The sequence below is a fragment of the Sorex fumeus genome, unplaced genomic scaffold (assembly GCF_029834395.1).
Source record: "Sorex fumeus unplaced genomic scaffold, SorFum_2.1 ptg000028l, whole genome shotgun sequence".
Classification (NCBI taxonomy): Eukaryota; Metazoa; Chordata; class Mammalia; order Eulipotyphla; family Soricidae; genus Sorex; species Sorex fumeus.
This window is the reverse complement of record NW_026606085.1, coordinates 10900418-10924370: the sequence shown is the minus strand read 5'-3', so window position 1 is coordinate 10924370 and position 23953 is coordinate 10900418. Positions and strand designations below refer to the sequence as shown.

At 39.1% G+C, this 23953-nt stretch overlaps 1 protein-coding gene across 1 annotated transcript in view; it reads left to right on the top strand.

Annotated features, from left to right (window-relative positions):
- TRPC6 (transient receptor potential cation channel subfamily C member 6) overlaps nucleotides 1-23953 on the top strand; it is a 76007-nt gene that overhangs the window by 35118 nt on the left and 16936 nt on the right. The window contains exons 2-7 of the mRNA XM_056115035.1: nucleotides 4798-5572; nucleotides 13568-13753; nucleotides 15877-16041; nucleotides 17552-17768; nucleotides 20925-21158; nucleotides 23326-23590. Of these exons, the coding sequence (XP_055971010.1) occupies nucleotides 4798-5572; nucleotides 13568-13753; nucleotides 15877-16041; nucleotides 17552-17768; nucleotides 20925-21158; nucleotides 23326-23590 (1842 nt within the window). The remainder of the gene's footprint in view (nucleotides 1-4797; nucleotides 5573-13567; nucleotides 13754-15876; nucleotides 16042-17551; nucleotides 17769-20924; nucleotides 21159-23325; nucleotides 23591-23953) is intronic.

The window sequence follows — 23953 nt, the reverse complement described above, 5'->3', positions numbered from 1 at the left end:
GGCCAGATAGTCTTTCCTATCCCTATCAGGGTCCTACTCTCGTCGTTACTTTTGGATCATGACAGCATTTGTCTATGATCAAGCTCTTAACTTATAGTTAAGAATCGTGGCACTTTGTCCTGGCCCATTTCGATGCCAGGGTAGCTCACCGCTTGCCCTGGGTCCATTCAGTCCCTCGTCGGGACCCTGCTTTGGGGTGTTAGGAACCAAGGGCAACTGAGGCTTAAGTCGAGAAAGCAGATGCCCGGGAGTGAATAATATTCAAAGCCAATTAAATCCTAAAGTTACAAAAGCATAATATTAACTGTCTTTCTGTATCTATACAAAAAGGACATTGCATTAAAGTAAACTATTCAAAAGAGGAGAGGAGAAGGGCAATATTTCACTCATACATATAAAATTTAGATTTCTGAGGAATCTAACCTTAACAGAGTCTGATTGGGGGGAAAGCTGATTAACTGATTGGGGAGGAAAGCATAGAGAAGTGGTTACAGATAAACCAAGGAATGAGAGTGATTCGGGAGCACTGTGATGGGTGTAACCTGATAAACCTAACTTCCTTGTGGAGAAAGGGAGAAAGGACAAAGCAATGTCATCCTACAGAAATGGAGATAAAATATTCTTGAACACACTGTGGCTCAGTCTTTATACTTTGTTATTTTTTATTTGTATGTTTTGGAGCCACACCTGGCAGTGCTTTGAGGAGGTTACTCCTGGTTCTGTGCTCAGAGTACCGTGCTGTCCCAGGTATGGAGCTCTGGTCTCCCACATATGGGGCATGCATGGCAGCCTTTTGAGTTCTTGAGCACCCATGTTTTGCTCATCTTTTTGTTTGTAGGATTGTGCATCCTTGTGGAAGCTGCTGGCTTTATAAGGAAAAAAAACATGCTCTAAACTTTTACTCCTGTGATGAGAAGGATTTATGCACTTGGCAGTTACGTATGAAATCACTGTTTCCCTTCTCCTACACATTGGCGATCCAGTGGAGATCAAGGCAGAAGTCCTCACTCTCTCAGAATGAAGGGGCTCCAGGGTTGTTTTCTGCTCCTCCAGTCTCAGCAGAAGGGACAACCAGGACAATCAGTGTCAACCAGGAAGTGTCATGTGGCCAGTGATGAAGTAGACAGAGTAAAAATAGCCTAATTGTTATAAAATTAGAATAAAACTATTTTTATCATCCATACTCCTAAAGTGGTCTGTAAAATTGCTAGTTGTGTTGATTATTAATCTTCATATATCAAAGTCTGACTTCCCCACAAAGAAAATTGTGTATGTAATAAAAATACATAATATGAAATTTCTTCATTTCCTCATTCCCAGGATGATTCCAAAAGTCTGGGTTTTTCTATGCTTCCTGGAATAGTTACATGCCATTTGTATCTTTAAAGCCTTTACTTTAGTACAATTATGGTTTGATTAAAAATTTTTCATGGATTCTTAAAGAAAAAAATGAGTTGAGCTAGATATTTCAGATGGGCCTGAATTTGTGGAGACACAGTTCCATTTGATGAAAGTGCATCATGTTTGAGCAGGAAGGAGAGGAAATTAATGCACATGCTCTGGTCTCAAGAATACAGTCCATTCAGCTCAGAAGCTAATTTGTGCTGCTGCATTTTCAGTACAGATGGGTCATTCCATCTCCCACTATCCAGGGAAGCAGGCACTATTTCACCAGCAGAAAGAATGAGGAAAATGAGGTACGTAAAAACTTAGTTTTCATGACCTAATCAATATTTGAAAGCTGTAGGGGACATTCTTTCCTAAGAATTGTTTACATTGTGATGAAACAAATTTAAAAAGTACAGACACTTAAATGTACTAAATATTATGCCTTCTATGGTTATATGGATAAGGAACAATTAAAAAACATTTCTCTAAAAATAGAAAAGCTAACTTTGCAAAAGCGTGTCCTTTACAACTAGATGGAATAAAATATCTCTTTCACTGCTATAGTACTTTGAGCTGAAGTCTCTCTAGAAATGGTTTTTCCTAGGTTCTACTTGTAATTAATTTTCAATTCTACAATACCTATTTTAAAATTTAAAATTCTCAGAGAGGCACCCTATCAACATTTAGTACCTTTATGGTAAGGTTTAAATTTTTTGTTTCTTAAAGTTATTTATACTGCATTTGAAAGTCAAGGATTAAATCTTAGTGGCATAATAACTTATGTGGGAGCATTTATTCTTTACTGCATTTGGGGAAGGAAAGGAGAGGTTGCAAAGCATGCGTTTTGTTCTGTCAACATGCAAGCTGCTTGTCCTTTCTCTTCCAACCATGCAAGGAGGTCTGCCTTCCTGCATGCAATGTTTATCTCTGTAAGCAAGCTCAGATGGCTTCCATAAATATTCTATGTCTTGTCTGGTGACAGTGCTAAAGTGATGATGATAACACAGATCTTTTTTTTTAAATAAAACTATGTAAATTTATGTCACTGCATATGATTAATATCTGTGGTAATAGAATAAGACAGGCAATGCTTTAAAGCTGAAGAACACAATTTCCATGGAAATGTCCTTCTAAAGGATGGAAGCTATAGGCATGACGTTATAGTAGTTTAGAAGGAAATTGGATATATCCTTAGGATTAGTGGCTTATCAAGATAAGGCATTGAAATAAATCATTATTTTAAAATTATGGAATTAAATATAACCAAATCTGACTTATTATAACTCAATGTAAATTTAGATATGTCAATAAGTAAATATTTGAAACCAGGTTAAAATTTAAATCATGATTAAGTTTACCGATTATAATTTGTATTTCTGTAAAATAACTAAACCCACCTACACACATTTACCATTGCAGCCTTGACTTTTTATGGATATTTCAACTAAGTAACAACTAAAAGTGATAAAGCCACTGTCATTATTGCTAGATAAAGGCATACAAAAAATGATGAGACAGAGGTTATCAAAAAATAACAAAATCCAAGGTTCAGTATTCTTTACATGTCTAATTTCAACTGACCCTGGAAATAATCCTGTACAATACGCTGGGCTATTCTTTTTTTTTGTCTTGTCTTGGGGGCCACACGCCATGGTGCTCAGGGCTGGCTCCTGGCTCAACACTCAGGGATCACTCCTGATGGGCTTAGGGGACCCTCTTGCGGTGCTGGGAATCAAGCCAAGGTCAGCCACATGCAAGGTTAGCACCCTATCTGCTTTACTTGTGCTCTGGCCCCACTCATTCAAAATTTTAACAAATACTTATCAAATACCTCCTAGGAGCTAGAACCAGATTCTAATCTGGACCAGCTGCTGTCTAGACTTGAGGAACAACATATGCTGCATTATTTCCCAGTTTCCTTTTATTTTGCTTGTGTTTGACTACGGTCTATATCCCAGATCCTTCTCTTTCTTATTTTATCCCTTTTCCCGGTACAGAACCCTTGCACTGTGGTGTTCTTAGTAACTAGTGTTCCTAGTTAGGAAAAGAGATTCAGGTCCTCTAGGTCTGCTCACATTGGAAGGAAAGATGGTTGGAGTGGGGCAGGGTATCTTCACACTGGAAAATTTGGGACAGACATTGAGGAGAAATGTTCTCAGAGCTTTTTTTTTTAGAGAGGAAATATCTAACCTCAATCATCAATAACACTATTATTTTTTCTCTTTAAGCCCCACCCTATCCTGGCCTTTTCCTATTCTGCAGGAATTGATGCTCTCTGAATTTTTAGTAAGTGATAATAATAATGCTCAAATGACTCAGAGGGTCCAGAGAGATGGTCCTGCGGGTTAGAAACTTGTTTCAGAGAAGCCAACCTGGGTTCAATCTCCAGCATTACATTTCTCTCCCCAGCAGAGTTAGGAGTCAGTTTGAACACTTGCATTGTGGCCCCCCAATTTAAAAATGACTCTGAGATAAAAGTTATGAATCAAAAAAGAAAAAATATCCTTGATGGCATTTTGACCAAAGGAGAAATCTTTTTCCCCCTTCCTATCACACACCAAAGGCCCACAAGTGAATGCTGGATGCCTCTTAGTCCAATGTCTACAGCAGCAGTTATTATTGACTGTCTTATCTTAATTACAATTTTCTCGAGTTCCCAGTGATTTCTCTTAATAACACCTAGCACAAGTCAACCTCTGGTTGTTCCTATGAATAAAACTAATGCTGTCATACTTAGCTGATTTCCTCTCTGGCAGATCTTCACCTGTACCCGACCTGTCTCACTCTCCCAAGACACATTCTCACCCAACTCCTCATCATCCTTGCATTAACTTTGCCCCGTTAGATTCCCCTGACACAGATTTATTGCAGCAAATAGGTAATATGTTTGCATCCAACTTCCCCCTTAGACTTTAATATTTGTGACAGCAAAAAAAGATTCTTTTCTTTTTCGCCATTAGTTTTCGTGGGTAGTTTATAGTGCCTGACTCAAGAATAGAATAGACTCAATAAATATGCGTTGACTTGAATAGATTTGTTACTCTCTCTATTTAAAAAATGTTTCATACCCTATTTACTACTTGTAACTAGATTTATTTTATGTCTATACCATCTGTAGTTGAAAGGTACATATTAGTCTCTATGTGAATAGCACACAGAGATTAGGGAATTGCTCTATGCTCCCTCCCAAATTTGGAGGCTCAGATCTACATAGTGCTTGGTATTCTCAAAAAAGTTCTTAGAGTCCATTAACGAATAAACATATCCTCATTTTAAATCACTGTTGGCCTACCAGTGACGAGAAAGCATCTAATATACTTGAAGATGGCATTAGTTGAAGGGCAGTTCATTTAGCACACTAAAATGCTCTTAATACAATTTGTTGACAATTTTTCTATTTTCTTACAGTCGGGCCACCGACAACAGACTGACTCACCGGCGGCAGACGATTCTCAGGGAGAAGGGCAGAAGGTTGGCCAACCGGGGGCCAGCGTACATGTTTAATGACCACTCCACCAGCCTATCTATTGAAGAGGAGCGCTTTTTAGATGCAGCTGAGTATGGCAACATCCCCGTGGTGAGGAAGATGCTGGAAGAATGCCTCTCACTCAACGTCAACTGTGTGGATTACATGGGCCAGAATGCTCTTCAGTTGGCAGTGGCCAATGAGCATCTGGAAATCACAGAACTTCTGCTAAAGAAAGAAAATCTCTCTCGTGTTGGGGATGCCTTACTTCTAGCTATTAGCAAAGGTTATGTTCGGATCGTGGAAGCAATTCTCAGCCATCCGGCTTTTGCTGAAGGCAAGAGGTTAGCAACAAGCCCCAGCCAGTCTGAGCTCCAACAAGATGATTTTTATGCCTACGATGAAGATGGGACACGCTTCTCCCATGACGTGACACCCATTATTTTAGCTTCTCACTGCCAGGAGTACGAAATTGTGCACACCCTCTTGAGGAAGGGTGCACGAATTGAGCGTCCTCATGATTACTTCTGTAAGTGCAGCGAATGCAACCAGAAACAGAAGCACGACTCCTTTAGCCACTCCAGGTCTAGGATAAATGCCTACAAAGGCCTGGCAAGTCCAGCTTATCTGTCATTGAGTAGCGAAGACCCAGTCATGACAGCTTTAGAACTTAGCAATGAGCTGGCAGTACTGGCAAATATTGAGAAGGAATTCAAGGTAGGTCTTTAACCATTGGAACTTCACCCTCCATAATCCAAGTCAAGGCCTAGTAACAAGTGTCCACTCTTTGTGTTAACTGCTGTGGACAGTATGTGCTTTTTTTCAGCAGACTCTTTATTATAATATTGTACAGTAAAACTTGTGAACATCACCACTTAATGTGATCTAATAAACACTGCACATTTATTATATTCAATCCTTATCACAATATTGAAATAGCACATTCTTTCCATACAAAGGTACAGAAAGGTTAAATAAGTAAATGGCAGGGCCCAGATTAGAATCCAGGTAACTGCATCTCCAAATCCAAGTTATTTCTGCTCTAAGCATTATTTCTCTATTGTTAATTCTAAACTCCCCCTGCAATTTACCTAACCTATTCTATATGCTCTTCACTTGATCCCACTAGTGTTAGTTCTCATGTATTTTTTCCTTTCCTCTGCTGTATGTTGTTCGGATTCTGGTCTGATTGATCAAGTATAGGTTTTGCAATGACAAGTATTTGTTTACAAGAGACATTTGTTGCAAACAATATTTGTTGTAGCATTCCATAGTTGATTCCATGCAGATGTGAGAATCAGGCCATGGGAGATAAATCTAACAATGAGAGGTCAGAGACACAGAACCAACCATGGGCGTGAAGAGCTAGCTGCAGGTCGCTGAGGTGAATGGGAAGACAGAATGTGTACGCATATACACACTAAGAATATTCTATCATAGCTGTGATGAGGGAATTGAACAAACATGGCAAAAATGTGCAAAACCAGTTATCAGGTCAACAAATGTAAGGTATATGATGTATAACATGATGACTAGAGTTAACATCACTGTGTATTTCAAGTTGATAGTAAATCCTAGAAGTTATCATCTCAAGGGGGAGTAGACCTTCCTTCTTTGTTTTATATTCATGTGATATGATACATGTTAAGTAACTAGCTGTATCATTTCATAATACATGTGAGTCAAGTTCTCATATCATATAATCTTCTACAAAGCTCTATGTCAATTACAAGTGAATAAGACTGAAAGGAAAAAAATGGGATGGGAAAAACTTTTTAAATGCAAACCAAAAGTGATATTTGGTGTTTGCCAAAAATTCTCTGTGTTGGTAGCATGACACTTCAAAAACCTTAAATTTAAACTTGAGCTATATATATATTACTGGCAAGAAGCACTAAATAAATTAAAAAACAAACACACCGCCCCCTCTCCCCCGAACTCGAAATATTTGATACCGAAAACAAAGTCACATATTCAGGCTTCTTGCCTTAACTCAAGCCTCAGACCTGATAAAGAAGCATAATCTTTAAGACAAGAAATCAATACCAGGTTTTGTTGGCAAACGCATTTACTCAAATTTCTAGTTTCTTACTTTAGTAGCCTGCTATGTACCTATGACTTAGGTCTCCAAACCCTTTTTATGACCCTGTTTTTATTTTAGGTCATCTATGGTAATGAACTCAACCCACCCTCCTCCAAGGGGCCCCGGTGAGGACAGCCAGGTGCAGAGGCAGGAGACTCTGTGCTATTCTCTTCCAGGAGCTGGGTTTTATAGTCTCTGGGTCTTGGCCGTTGATGGAATTACATGGCTCCGGAAGTAGTTGGTGGGTTTAATGCCTACATACTGGAAGATGGGGGATCTGGGTGGAGGAGGCCCAGTCCCAATCCAAGCAGGCTTGGAGATCTATGCCCCGGGTCCCGCACACCTGGGTTCCTCTGCCGGTTCCTTCATGCATGAGGCTCGTCTGAACGTGTGGCGAGTGATCTTAAGCATGGCTGTGGCTGAACCGGAGGTCTTCAGCTGCCGGGGCTCTGCTCGGGGTGGGGAGGGAAACCCAACTCACCCTCCTTCAAGGGGCCCCAGTGAGGACAGCCAGGCACAGAGGCAGGAGACTCTGCATTGTTCTCTTCCAGGAGCTGGGTTTTATAGTCTCTGGGTCTTGGCCGTTGATGGGATTACAAGGTGCCGGAAGCAGTTGGTGGGTGTAACACCTACATACTGGAAGATGGGCAATCTGCAGAGCCAAGACCCAGAGACTATAAAACCCAGCTCCCGGAAGTGCATGGCTGCAAATTCAGCCGCACTATATCTTATTATCTAGTTCTTACTCTGGAGAGAACCTGGCAGGCTACCAAAAGTATCCTGCCCACATGGGAGAGTCTGGCAAACTCCCCGTGGTGTATTCAATATGCCAAAAACCAGTAACAATGATGGGTCTCATTCTCCTGACCCTGAAAGAGCCTCAAATGTGGCACTTTCTAAAATCTCAGGGCTAGGATGAAGGAGACGTTACTGGTACCTGCTTGAAAAAATTGATGAACAAGAGGATGACAGTGATTCAGTGATGGTAATGGAAAATGCTCTTTTTAATTGTCCGATAGTCACTAATTTTATACACCAGGATTTTCCTCAGTTCTGCCATTATGAATAAGTAGCTTTCATGGGGCTTTTTCCAGATCCTTGGTGTCTTTCTGGGAGGGGGGGGGTCTGTTCCAGGGTTAGCACATGACCCTCCAGGTGCCTTTCCTTTGACTCTGAGGAAGGGGAAGGTGTAGATGACCTGCCATGACCCTGCCATGTCTGTTTGGAAACCATTGCAATATTCTGATGTCTAAATGTTCAAAAAAGCCTGGCATTGTTTGAAAGAGAAACATCTTTTAAGAAACTCCAGTGAAAAATATATTTTCTTAGCAGGAAGGAAGTGTGACTATTGTCAGGCATGAGTGTCACTTAGAAGCTAAAGTAGCCTGCAATGACAGAATCATTGCAACAGAAGTACAGGGCTGGAATTCAAACCAAAGTGTAAAAGAAAACGTACCACGGTGATCTTTGTAATTTTGTAATTAAAGTTAGCATATAAATCTACGTGATTTATATGCTAACTTTGTGACATGTCAACATCTTCATTTCCTATAACAAGGAGAAATGAGCAGAAATCTAGAAAATTAAATAGCCTTTCCAAGATGACAACGTTTTTAAGCAGTAGAGCAAGCCTTGTATCTGGGCATGCCTTTCACCCTGCCATTTCCTCTCTAACAACAACAGTTTTTATTAACCTACCACTTGCCACATAATTTTCTGGGTTGTGAGGACTCAAAGATGAGTAAGAGATAATGTATATTCTGGAGGACATTGGAGTTTTTTCAAAAGAGGCAGATACACAGCCAAATAGATGCAGTAAAAAATGGCTAGGTGCATGTGTTCTTGCCTTTGAATTTCCTATTAGAGAAAGAGTTTGTTTGAAATAGATGGGCAGAAAATATCTCATTCTAGGAGAAGTGTTAAATCTCTGACAAGCTGAAAGTCAGGAAAGAAAGTTAAGTGTCACAATTTGCCTCATGGGCTGCCGAGTGCCCCTGAAGTTGCTGATTCCCTTAATCACTGCTCCTCACACTATGCAAAAGGAACAATAGAAACTGGTTATCAAACACTAAACTGATTTACATAAATAGCCACTACTGATGAAAACCAACATCAGAAATGTAAGTCACACCTGACATGCACTGTAGCACTGTCTTCCCGTTGTTCATCGATTTGCTCGAGCAGGCACCAGTAATGTCTCCATTGTGAGACTTCTTGTTACTGTTTTTGGCATATCGAATATGCCACGAGGAGCTTGCCAGGCTCTGCCATGTAGGTGGGATATTCTGGATAGCTTGCCTGGGCTCTCTGAGAGGGATGGAGGGCTCGAACCTGGGTCGGTCACTTGCAAGACAAATGCCTTACCCACTGTGTTATCGCTCCAGCCAGTTGGGCTGGGGCATCTGACATATCTAGGAAAAGTATTTTCTTCAATTACCATTTGAAATATCTCTTTTCTTTTTATCTTATCTCTATTAGCATCTCAGTGATACTTGATCTGAGAAGTGTTTAACTTTCATGTCCCTCATAACCCCACACAGCACACATAAATGCTTTATCATTCATATTCGTTGTGACAGAACTCAATGATTAACAAGTTGCTGGTGACAATTACTCTGAAAGCAGGAATACTGTAGAGTTACTAACCAATTGTACATAATTATCACTGTCACTGTCCTCCCATTGTTCATCGATATGCCAGAGCGGGCCCAGTAATGTCTCCATTTTGAGACTTGTTATTGTGTTTGGCATATCAAATACGTCATGGTTAGCTTGCCAGGCTTTGCCGTGCAGGCGAGATATTCTGGGTAGCTTGCTAGGCTCTCCAAGAGGGGCGGAGGAATTGAACCCGAGTCGGTCGGGTCGGCCGCATGCAAGGCAAACACCCTACTGCTGTGTTATCACTCCAGCCCATACATAATTATATTATTTATAAAATATTTTTATATGATTATTTTTATAAATAATTATAAAATCATTTATAAAAATAATATTCTATATTTACTCCTCAAAGACATAACTAATTCTTTAAACCCCCATTTAGTAAAACTGTAGAATAACTGTTACATAAAGCATATGGTCAAAGAATGCATGAATGAATAATTGTTTTATTTTCAATGATGCCCAGGAATTCCACATGACCTTAAAGTTTCTAGCTTCATATTTGTTACATATGCTAATAATAAAATCATATAATTTGGTGTTGAGGAACTGAAAAATATTTGGTATTATATATGAAATACTGAAAACAACAGTAATCACCACTGACCCAACAATAACTGGACCAGGAAGCTGGTGTTTTTTACCAGGACAATCTCCACAGCAACTCTTAGAATGGGGCCTCTATCAGTCTCATTTTACACAGGAGGATGTTGAGGGTTTCCACAATTAAGTCATTTGCTCGAAGTCAAACAAATAGCCACTGGCTACTCCTATCAACCAGATGGACCCTTCTTCAAAGCCCCCAGGGCTTGCCAGTTATTTCAGTAGCACTGTCCTCCCATTGTATCGATTTGCTCAAGGGGGCCCAGTAATGTCTCCATTGTGAGACTTGTTGTTACTGTATTTGGCATATTGAATACTTCCTGGGCGGCACGGGTATCTTGCCAGACTTTGCCATGCGGGTGGAATACTCAACGGTAGCTTGCTGGGCTCTCAGAGAGGGGCGGAGGAATTGAACCCAAGTCGGCTGAGTTGGCTGCATGCAAGGCAAATGCCCTACCCGCTGTGCTATCACTCCAGCAATTTCTATGAATCAAATGTCATTTCTTGCATAGAAAGAAGAGCCAGATAATCGATGAACAACGGGAGGACAGTGACAGTGACAGTGACAGGATAAAATAGAGAGAACCCTTTGAGAAGGTAATTTTTACGTGGGCACTTTAATTATTATCTCTAAACTCTGCTCTGTTAGCCCACTGTCAGCTATTTTCAATAGAAAGGTTAATAAGTGAGCACCACTTCTCATTTATTAATATATTCTGTGGAGATGACCTCGAGATATTGAACCAAACTGCCAGCTTCCCTTTCTTTCCTTTGGAGACCCAGAGTCACGACAGCACCCTCTGCCACATCCGTCCACACTTCACTGAAGTGAGGCTCAAAGGCTCCTACTACCCATCTGAGAGAAATTCAAGTAGGGAAATATTTATAGGGAGATTCTCAAGGTGGGAATAAGTGTGTATTTCTAAAAACAAAAATCTTATTTTAAAAATGTTTGTTAGAGAATGTCTGAAGAATGAGTAATGAGTTGGAAACCAATTTCCAGTAGCACCAAGATCCTGCACATTAGTCCCCACTGGGGACATCAGGACCTTTATAAATATGCAACCTCACTTAAATCTTTTCTGGAATTCTAGAGATTTTGACTATTACAGTTTTGTCATTGAAAGAACTGATGATATATCTAGACACAAGCTTGAGAGGTGAGGTGCATTGAATATTGTGAAAACTCCATGGTATTTCACATGCCAAGGAGTGGTTTGTTTCTGATTATATTTTTAAATGGGCACTGGTGGAGGGATGGGTATTTGATCATTGTATAATTGAAATCCAAGCACAAAAATTTGTAAGTCTACAACTGTACATCATGGTGTTTCACTAATAAAAATTAAAAAATAAATTAATTAAAAAAGTAAAAATATTATTTCCAGAAAAAAAAGTTTTAGCCAGATATTTATAAAAGTTCAGAATCCTGCTAAGTATGCATCAACTCTTTAAACATTGATTTAACCTAACTCAACTTGGTTTTTTTACATGTAAAATTAGGCTAACATGGTCAGACAGCTCAATGGACTAAGTACATGCTTTTCATGTGGAAAGGCCAGGGTTCAGTCTCGGCCACTGCAGGGTGCCCTGAACACAGAGCCAGGAGGAGTTTCTGATCAACTTTGGGCATATTCCTAGAACAAAAGAGAAATAGAGAGAAATGCCCCTACTCTAGAGAGTGGTTTGAACTTATCTAAATCACACGAAGAGCTGAATTTGACTGTAGCTGTATCTAACTTTAAAGTTCCTAACCAACATATATGTGTTCATACCCCAGAGTTTGTTCAGATAGGGGCTGGAAATGTGGTTTAAGTGACAGAGCACATACCTTGCATGTGTGAGTTTCTGGGTCTTGGTCTCCAGCATCTAGTAGTCCTTGGGCACTGCTGGATGTAGCAACAATAGACAAACAAACAATAAATGTTTGTTCCCATGATCCTAGTTGACTGCTTCATGAATGGAGTGACAATGTCTGCTTGCAAGTCTGCTTCTACTATTTTGCCAGATAGCTTATTTGAATCATTCTCAGTCAAGAAAGAATTTATCATTTTGTTCTAAAATAATCTACCTGGATCTGCCATTAGTGAAATAATTTAGAAGTTATTGAGGTCTTCTGAAAGATCACTTGGCATGACTTACAAAGGGGAGTCCAAGTACGAATTTCACACATACCCAGCACGAGGCTATTTGCAATACACACCTCCTCCAGAATTACTTTAGTAACTGGCCAGAGCAATTCATCTTTCTCCATCTCTTCTTCACTTGAGGCTCCTCAGTGATCTTTTCATTCTACACCACGCTGGTAGCTTCAAGATGGAGACAGCTTCCCCTAAATTTGCAAAGCTGAATTTTAGAATAAAGTCTGCCATGGCAGCTATGGCAAAATGTGAAATGGTTTAACCTGCTTGTGTCCTAGTTCTTCAGAGATCAATGCAGGAACTCATTTTACAAATAACCAAAGAGGCAAATTCTTAAAGGCAAAGAATTTGGGTCAAATTGATTCTGACACTTACGGCTGCATGATCTTTGACACGTTATGTAACCGAGTTTAGCAAGCGTACCATATGGATTAAATGAGATCAAACAATCCATGTGTAATAGGTCTTCATGACACTGGGTTACAAATGACTTATCTCAATATAGGAGAGTTAAACAAATATTTGAAAGATCTAGATGAAGATATACGTGCATGCGGCATATAAACTTGGCATGAACTGTTGTGTCTGAATTGATCTGTAGTATCTAAATCTTTCCAATAGAATTAGGTTGCCAGCAAAAAATCACAACGAAAACATTTTCATTAAAGCTCCTTTTAGCCAAAGAATCTCCGCTAACAGCTTTTACGCTATTGTCCTTTGACTCTGTGACATTGAACATAAAGTTCCTCAGTAAACATTTACTAAACAGATAAATAATTGTAGCTTTCCTATGAAAACTCAGAAAATATCCCATCTCTCAAGTTAACCAAAATCATTTACAAGATTTATCAATGCACATTTTGTTGATGAAATTATGAACACAGAAGATGGGATGTTTTAAAGGAGGGCAAAGCTGCTTACTTTCCATTTCTTCAGAATCAGTCAGAATTTGGCAGAGTATACTGCCTCCTGGTCATTTTGATTATGCACTAGGAAAATTTCCTTTTTAAGGATATCAAGAAAATCTTTTTGAGCTAAGATATTTCAGAGAACATTCAGCATCAATTAAGATGGTAAAAGAATGGTAAGCCACCCCTTCCTGCCCCAAGGAAACTCTGCTTTTCCCCTCTACCCAATGAAGTCACTGAACAGTTCTGTTGTATGACACAGTAAAACATGCCACTTTCACGTCACTGCTTTTTTGTCTTGCTTTATCTTTTCTAGAATGACTACAAAAAACTGTCAATGCAATGCAAAGATTTTGTTGTCGGTCTCCTCGATCTGTGCAGAAATACTGAAGAAGTAGAAGCCATCCTGAATGGGGATGTGGAAACGTGTCCCAGCGGAGCAGATCAGAGCCGGCCAAACCTCAGCCGCTTGAAACTCGCCATTAAATATGAAGTGAAAAAAGTAAGGTCAGGCACAAAGCCCCGTTTATCTCATTGCACTTTTTATTGGTGCTAAATGATCAAGGTTTGATGGAGGCAGCAAATTTTCTAATTAGCAGCTGTACAAGACAGGCTCCCTAATGAGTCTTAGAGGCCTTGTGTGAAGCGGAGCTCAGGCTAAACATCAGGCTTGTATGACATATGTACACACAGCAACACACTGACCACCACTTTGCTCTACTTACTAATCATCTCCAGCTTTATTGTTTTTTGTCATGTGGCAGGAGCATCAGTTTCTAAGACCTGACCCTCAAATCCTTCCGTATTGTATTTAAACCTACAACTATTATAACTTTATTACGTTGCATTATTTCCAGTTTCTCTTCATACAGTTCCTCCCAACCTACATCCTTGACTGGTTCCTTAGGTTATAATGAATACATTAAAAAGAAAAGAAAACAGTTTGGTGGGGGGAGGGCAATGGAGAGAGGAACTGAAAAGAAGTGATAGCATTGTACAGGAGGCAGGAGGCTTGCCTTGCATGGGTTTCATCCCAGCACTAAATAAGGTCCCTTCAGCAGTGCTGGAACTGATCCCTGAGAGGTAAGAATAAGCCCTGAGCATTGTCAGGTGCAGCACCCCCCAAATAAATAAATTAAAAAAAAATTTTATACCTAGGTTATATAATGAAAGTAATATTTGCTAGTGATAAGTTTCCAAAAAGTATTAACATGTACCTCCACTCTTAATACACTTTGAGGGAAAGTAGTTAAAATCTGTATTTCTCTTCACAAATTTTTATGTTGCATATGTTTGCTTGCATATCACTAAATAAACATCCATTTAAGTTTTCTCAAAAGCTGCTTTGTTGTATGTGATATTTGGTCAGGTTAGTAAGTGCTCATTATTTTCTTTAGGCTTCAATTATCACAGATGGTCCAGCAAATATACTAGTTTACTTGCATGAATTTATTTGTAGACAAAACTCCTAGAAACAGAATGAATGTGGCAAGTTTCTACTTTTCAGAACATTTCAGAACATCTGCTAAGTTTTTCTTGAAGACAGGTGCACCTGTTTACACACATGCCAATTATTGTTTCTTCCACAGTAGATAAAAAGGATACAGTTGTATTTTACCATTATGAAAAGATACACATTGTGCATTTTCTATTATCCTCAAGATTAGCCATCCTTAACAATCATTTGTAGTTCCTTCATGTAACCTATCCTATATAAAAACTTTTATTATCATTTACCAATTTTTATTGGGAGTTTTAAATTTTTATATACTAAATAACAATGCTCAGTGTCAAACCTAAATTTTATTTGTAAAATATCGGTATGTGAGAATAAATGTCATAAATGAAAAGAAGTAAAATTTAATTACAAAGTTTTTTTTTCATAGAGAGACTTATGGTGCAGAAATAAAAAAAATATATAAACAGGATAGCATGTGCAGTCAACAAATACACCCAATTCCATATAAATGAGAATTTGGTATAAAACAAGTGTATTAAGGCCAGAGGTAACTTAAAGGGCTGGGGAACATGTTTGCATGCAAGCGGCCTGAGTTTAATCCCCAGCACTCTATGTTTTCCCAAGCACCACTAGAATTACTACGCCATAATTACCCCCAGGTTCACCTCTGGGAAGAGGCTGAAAGAACAAAATACACACACACACACACACACACACACACACACGTAAAACAAGATCATTTTAGATGAATGCAGAAAAGGTGATATACTTTCTTTAAAATGTAATCAGGTATGTGGGCTCACAAAAATTTTATATCACTCCTTCTAAATAGAAAAATTGTACTCTAATAAAAAATCCTTGGGCAAAACATTAATGACTTCTTTTTAAGATGATAAATTTCCAAAACTGCCTATGTTTTGAAAAAATACCATTAGTCATAAAGGAAAGTTTGATAAATTGGAATCTTCACATTCAGATAGTACATATCAGAACTTCCTGCCGTCTTGCTGGATACCTGTCAAGTGGATGCTTTATTATAATCATTCTTTAATTTAAACAATATTTGTATGGAAAAGCACACAACAAAAAATAAACACAAAGGAATGATGTCTGCACCAAGTCTTTCTTTAATCAAGCTGTGAACTATACTCTCTCCTCGCTGCTAGTTTGTGGCTCATCCGAACTGTCAACAGCAGCTTCTGTCCATCTGGTACGAGAACCTGTCCGGGCTGCGGCAGCAGACAATGGCTGTCAAGTTCCTCGTGGTCCTCGCGGTGGCCATCGGGCTACCCTTCCTGGCGCTCGTGTACTGGTTTGCTCCGTGCAGCAAGGTATGTGCAGAAAGCACGGAACTCTGGGATCTCCTACAAGCATGTCAGAGCCGGCCAAGCAAGGAAAATTCTATTTTCCAAATGAAAATTTCAGAGGCATCAGAATTGAGTTTAAATAGTCCTACAGGTTTTATTATCCCCCCAATAAGAATTTTTTTTATTACAAAAAATAAAAAGAAATAGGGAGCAGAAAAACTTCACCCGCAATATCACAACTGAATGAAAGTTAATTATTATGTTTATGTTGGTATATTTCCTTTTTAGTTTCTCACTAGGTGTGTCTATGCATCTATCTTGATGTCATAGTAAGCACTGAATAGAAGGATCTTTTAAAAATCCTAAAAAATGGGGAGATAGTACAGAGGTTAAGGTGCTTGCCAACCCATGCAAAGCAACCCATACTTCAATCTCTGGTACTGCTAATAATTCCCAAGTACCTCCAGGAGTGACCCTTGAGCCAGGAGTCCACCCTGAGAAACATCAGGTGTGACCCCAAAATAAAAAATCCTTTACGAATTAATATTTCAACTTTTTCTCCTCATTAAAAATTGAATTGATAGTTGTTTTATTTTTAATTTTACCAATTATGATAAATCTTGCTTTAAATGAATTTTGTAAGTACTAATAATGTATTACTTGATTCAGTGAAGAAAATCTACTTTAGGGACTGAGACAGAAAGCCTGCCTGCTTGTAACAATGATCTTCTTCGGCTTTGGAGAAAATACTGTGTTCAGAGAGACCCAGCCCTTCACTAGTGTGACAGAGCCAGCTTGCAAATGTTGACCTGCTCCCTTAGCAGACACAGTTTTCTGTTCAATATTGTCCAATGGTCTTCTTCTACATAGTTTTGAAAGTACATTGGGGAACTATTTAAGTTTCAACTCAAGAGTCAGGCGGAGATCATTTCAAAGCAATGGGCTAATGTGTCTGCTGCACCATCAATTCATATACTGTGTATAAATGTCACTTCCTGAACCACTTACTGTTTCCTAACATGGACGATATTCACTCAACTATCTGCAATTCTTTGAGTGCAAACACCTAGATCATCACTGCCAACATACAGTCTTCTGACTCTCGAGCACAGAGTCAGTGCACTAGACTTAAGATGCTAAGGGGCTCATGGTAAAATCAGGTGCTGCCTTGTTAGTATTTCACACCTACTCCATTAGGCAGTTCCTTGTGAAAAATGCAAATATTCTGCTCTACCTTTTGTCATGACTATAAATTTTTTATTCTTTTGTCAAAATTACATATTTAAGAACTGAAGTATTATTTAATAGAAAATGTATTCACCTACCAATCAGGAATACCAGCATATGTGATGATAAACATTACCAGATTTTGTAACCACCTAAAGTTTATTTTTATATCACTACTTCTATAAATTACACCATTACCCTAGGATATAATTGGCATGCACAGGTGTTTTTTCTTGTCTATGTGTGCCTGTGTTTTGCAAGGCATATGAAGCAAGTTAAACTTTTCCTTTGGTATGTGTTGTGGCAGATGGGGAAGATAATGCGTGGACCGTTCATGAAGTTTGTAGCACATGCGGCCTCCTTCACCATCTTTCTGGGACTGCTAGTCATGAATGCAGCTGACAGATTCGAAGGCACCAAACTCCTTCCTAATGAAACCAGCTCAGATCATGCAAAACAGCTGTTCAGGATGAAAACATCCTGCTTCTCATGGATGGAGATGCTCATTATATCCTGGGTAATAGGTAAAGACTGGATTTTTCTGTCATCATTTATTTTTGCAGCTTTAGCAATTGGACTGAATGACACCAATGCCCGCACAAGTAAGATAAATGTATACAAGACAGCACATGCTATGATTTTTTGAGTTTATTTATTTATTTTTATTTTTAATTTATTTTTTAATTAGTGAAACACCATGAGGTACAGTTGTAGACTTACAAACTTTTCTGCTTGGGTTTCAGTTATACAATGATCGAGTACCCATCACTCCACCAGTGCCCATTCTCCACCACCAATGACCCCACTAGCCCTCCCCCCACCACCCCATTCCCCCTCATCCCTCCCCACCTCTGTGGCAGGGCATTCCCTTTTGCTCTGTTTTCCCTTTAGGGTGTTGTGATTTTCAATAGAGGCATGAGTGGCCATCGTGTTGGGTCTATAGTCTTCTTTCAGCATGCATCTCGCATCCCGAGTGAATCCTCCAAACGCCCTTTACTTGGTGTTACCTTCTTTATCTGAGCTGCCTTTCCCCCCAGCATCTGCTGCCAGCTTCCAATTCGTGGAGCAGACCTCCTGGTACTTATCTCAACTATTTTTGGGTATGATTTTTTGGGTGATTTTCAACACAAAGAAACCTTGAGTTATTATCTCTGAAATAGTCTTCACTTGTGCAGTGTGATATTTTAATTGAAAAAAAAAACCATGATGAAAATGAACAGTACAATATTAGCAAAATCCTTCCAGTGATGAAAAACCTGTCACTCATATTTATGGAGAGCTATGACTTATATAAGCTTAAAAACAGCTACACTCATTTATGTCAAGATGTAACAGTAACTGAAGTCCCTCACATTTGATGAGCATTTGTACCGAGCACTTTACATATATCAAATCACACCATTTCTCTGTGCCTCACATTTCTAATGTATACCATAATAATAACAGCTACCTGATAGCACTTGTGTGAGATCATTCATTTGCTTTTAGCACTTGTGTGAGATCATTCATTTCCAGATGGTAAATGAAACAGAAGAAATGCAATCTTAACTACTACACCATTTGTGTATAGAATCACTCATAGATGCAGTGTGTCATTAAACATAATGCACATGGGAAATCTATTTCAAGAATATATTTAAAAGCAGGGCTGGGGCGATAGCACAGCGGGTAGGGCATTTGCCTCACAAGCGGCCAACATGGCTGACCCGAGTTTGATTCCTTCACCCCTCTCGGAGAGCCCGGCAAGCTACCGAGAGTATCTCGCCCACATGGCAAAACCTGGCAACTAACATGATGTGTTCGATATGCCAAACACAGTAACAATTGTCACAATGGAGACGTTACTGGGCCCGCTCGAGCAAATTGATGAACAACGGGAGGACAGTGACAGTGATTTAAAAGCAAATACTTTTACCTATTTGTATACAAGTAATTTACAAGCGACACGCAGCAGTGTTCAGGGTTTACTCCTGGCTCTGTGCTCAGGAAACCAGGCACAGCACAGGGGACTGAGCTGAACCCACAACACCATGTGCAAGGCAAATGCCTTCATCCCTACTCTCTCCAGCTCCACGGAAGTAAGCACTTAGTAGGTACCAAATGCCTTTGTTAAATAATGAGGATAACTCAGGGAATGGCACAGCACTTCCTGGAAGTCTGGGAACAGGTTGGCAAGTGCATTAGTAATGGAAGTCTGTGTAAGAAATACATGTAAGGACACATAGGACATGTCCATCTGAGTGAGGGGACAGAGTAGACAACCCTAGACAATGTCTTCAGTCTGAAGTTTTGAAGAGAAGGAACTGTCAAGTGGGCGGAGTGATTCTTGTGGGGAGGAAGTGTGAGTGAGGAGCACTACGAGGTTAGAAGCTTGTGTGCTACGCTCAAGCAGAGGTGCACCTGTTGGTGTGGGGATGAGGGACGGGAGAGCCAGGCATGGTTTCCTGCTGTTGGGATGGAATTCAGTTCCCCTGTAGAAAGAATTCCTCCCTGTGTTTGTGAGATAGAGTGAGGGAGTGAGGAGTGAGTTTGGAGGATGGAAAAACAGCTGGAGGGAGGAGGGGGATGATGATGAAGAAGAGGAGGAGGAGGAAGAGGAGGAGGAAGAGGAGGAGGAGGAGGAGGAGGAGAAGGAGGAGGAGAACTCAGGCACTGGGGGAAAGAGTCTGAGAGCCTCTTAAGAGAATGTGGAGAGTGAGCTTACCTGGAGAGAGCCGTGGGTTCTGCTTGGATTAGTAGGTGCTGAGTACAGTTTGCTAAGAGAGAAAGTATAGAAGGAAAATCATGAATGCCATTTTAAAAATCCTTTTTAAGATCGAAGTAACACTTGTTTATAACATTATATAGATTATAGGTGAAGATTTTTGTATCAACATCTGTGTAAAGCATGTTTTTGTTTTTTGTTGTTAGTTTGGGTTGATGTTGTTTTTTTGTTTGTTTGTTTTATTATTTGTTTTTTTGTTTTTTGGTCTTTTGGGGCCACAACCCAAAGCTGCACCTAAGGCTTACTCCTGGCCCTGCACACAGGGATCACTCCTAGAAAGACCGGGAGGATCATATAGGCAATGCCCGTGTCAAAGTCGGGTTGCCTGTGTGCAAAGCAAATGACCTACCTGCTGTATTATTCTTTAGGGCCTGAAGCGTATTCTTCTGCTACTAGCCCCATGGTAATAAAATCTAGCTAATGATTTTAGTCATGTGGAAGTCCCATTACTTCTGTTCTGATTATGTAAGCTGAGTATATGTTTTGGGTGTTTTAGTTAAAGATTTCTACAAGGGTTAGAAATGTAAAGCTTTGTCTTATATGTATGAGACTTGGTTTTGATCCCTGGCACCTGGCACTACCTCATCACCATCACATACATACATACACACAGACACACACACACACACACACACACACACACACCCTACAATTTGATATTTTTATGTGTAGAACTAAAGAACAAGAATATTGATCGTTTTAAGGCTCTTGATCAATTTACTCAAATTACTTGCAGGCAGTGCACTAACATTGGTGAACTATGGAATTTGTTGGGAATGGGATTTGTGGCTCGCTGAGTGGGTAGGGTAAGATTTTAAAAGATTTGGTGCTAAAACCTTTCAGATTTATTTCATTTTGTTAAACAACTAAAGCTACAGTGAAACTGGTTGACATCTTAAGTCCCTTTCTAATACAGGCATGATATGGGCTGAATGTAAAGAAATTTGGACTCAAGGACCCAAAGAATACTTGTTTGAGTTGTGGAATATGCTTGACTTCGGCATGCTAGCAATCTTTGCAGCATCGTTTATTGCAAGATTCATGGCGTTCTGGCATGCTTCCAGAGCCCAGAGCATCATTGATGCCAACGATACTTTAAAGGACTTAACAAAAGTCACATTGGGAGATAATGTGAAATACTACAATTTAGGTGAGTTTACAATACATTTTATTAACTTGAAAAAGTACTTTGAAAATTTTCCTTGTAAGGGAAAATGTCAATACTCACTACTTAATTCTCATATAACTGCTGGTATGTTTCTAGCTTCTTTAGTATACTGTAGCTAAGATAAATCAGGTTTGTACTTCCAATTTATTTACTCGCTGGAAAACTGATATTCACAGATTTTTTTTTCATTTTAGCTCTGGGATCAGTTTACTATCAAATTCCATTGAAAATGACTATACTGTGTCTTGTGTTAGTTTTTTTTAATCTTTTGTCTATTATAAATAATACACATTTGAGTGACTTTTTCATTTAAGACATAAAAACTCTTTGGAAGTGGGAGAACTGTTGAAGAGTATGTTTGTTCCCTCAGAGAGAGCTCTCAACACTATTTTCCACCCAGGGTTTGCACTAGATGAGAAATAAGATAGAAAGTTAATTTGGAGGACAAATGATCACCTCAAAGACCAACGAGGTTCAGGAAACTTGACAAAGCTCTAAGTCTGTTTGTCCCTGGCTCCATAATTGTGAACCCCATGAACAGGCAGATGCTTCCCCCAATTTACCTACAGTAGAAAGGAGGCCATCCTTTTCAAAAAGGACTATGGCTGCTAATGTCCAGTCAGATGAGGGTCTTCCAGAGAGGATGAGTGGTACATTCTTAAAACAAAGAGGGCAGAGAAGAACTAAGAATACCTAGTACTTCTTTCAACTTGAGCACACAAATCATTCTTTACAACAAAAAAGCGACAAGTGGGATAAAAGTTGGTCCAGTTATTTGCTTAAGACAAATCATTTCATGTAAAAATCTAGAGTGGAAAAAAAGATTCCCTTTGAATATGTGTGGCAGACCTTCTTATAAGAAATGAGTTAACATTCAATTAACATCTCTATGGGTTTACTTATGTCATTACATAAGGATTTCTTTTTATTACTTTTAGTTTGGCTTACTGCTTAAAGTTTCCATATAAAGGTTTGGAAATTAAAACTATTCTTTATATATAATACTTATATTTAAAGCACTAAGAAAGGAAACTACTCCCATTAGTTTCTTGTATCCTTTCCTAATTCTCGATCTCAGAAAATAACCAAATACAAATCTATAATATTTTTCCCTTTCTTACACATTATTTTGTATTTTCCTAAATAGTGGTTCTTTTTTTTTTCTTTTTGGGTCACATTCAGCATGCTCAGAAGTTACTCCTGGCCCTGCACTCAGGAATCACTCCTGGCAGTGCTCAGGGGACCATATGGGATGCAGGGAATCGAACTCGGGTCAGCCGTGTGCAACACAAATTCCCTACCCACTGTGCTATCGCTCCATCCCCTACGTAGTGGTTCTTAACTAAATTTTGATGACCTTATTTTTATGATATTATGATAAAATAAATTTCAGTAATAAATGGAAATTACTTTCAGTCAGCAGAAATCACTTATTAGAAGTGTTCCAAAAGCAAAGACAATATTAAGATTAAATAATATTCTACTATTTATTTAGTGTCAGGGCTGGAGCGATAGCACAGCGGTAGGGCGTTTGCCTTGCGCGCAGCCAACATGGCCGACCCAAGTTCAATTCCTCCGCCCCTCTCGGAGAGCCCGGCAAGCTACCGAGAGTATCTCGCCCGCACTGCAGAGCCTGGTAAGCTACCCGTGATGTATTCGATATGCCAAACACAGTAACGACAAGTCTCACGATGGAGATGTTACTAGGCCCGCTCAAGCAAATTGATGAACAACAGGAGGACCGTGATTTAGTGTCAAGCATTTTCTAAACACATGTACTGAACTCTCACAATAGTGAAAGGGAGACAAGAAGTGACACTATCTAACTTTTTTTCATAGACGGGAAAATGAAATGAAGTAATTTGTTCTAGTTGTTCCGTAATATGTGGGTATATTTGTCAGTAAGAGTATGTACATGTATCTGCTCTATAGTTTGAAGTTATTAACCATTATGCTATCCTCATGAAAACCAGTCAGCAAACTAGGAGAGTCATTTTCTCAGTAAATGTAGAGTTCAAGTATATCTGACACAAGAATATTCTTTAAGATCAGAGACTGGATTGCTAACACACTATTACTTCTTCCTCAGAATGGAAGTTTTCCTGATAAACAAGAACTCACCATAACTTTTGTCTTTTCTTTTTCCTAGCCAGGATAAAGTGGGACCCCTCTGATCCTCAAATTATATCTGAAGGTCTCTATGCAATTGCCGTGGTTTTAAGTTTCTCCAGAATAGCTTATATTTTACCAGCAAATGAAAGCTTTGGACCTCTGCAGATATCACTGGGAAGAACAGTAAAAGATATCTTCAAATTTATGGTCATATTCATCATGGTATTTGTGGCCTTTATGATCGGGATGTTCAATCTCTACTCATACTACATTGGTGCAAAAGAAAATGAAGCTTTCACAACGTATGTGATCTCAATCTTATGAGGACAGAAACTGATGATAAAAGAGATATTAGCTTAACAGTTGTTATAAATATTCATTAAGGTAGTTTTGATAAAGACTTCACCTCCAATTAATCTTTATATTTAGCAAAATGAAATAGTTTTAAAATGAATTGGAAGACTCCCAAAATATTAAACAAAAATAGCCAAAATTTTTAGAGCCAAACATTACAATAAATTTCTCACACCATTTTATTATCTCTGTTTCACAGGAAGGGGAAACTCAAGTGCAAAAAGGTGAATCTGTTGAACGTCGCATAGTTGCTAGTATGTGAAAAACAAAACAAAACAAAACAATAGACTGGGAGGTGGCACAGAGGGCTG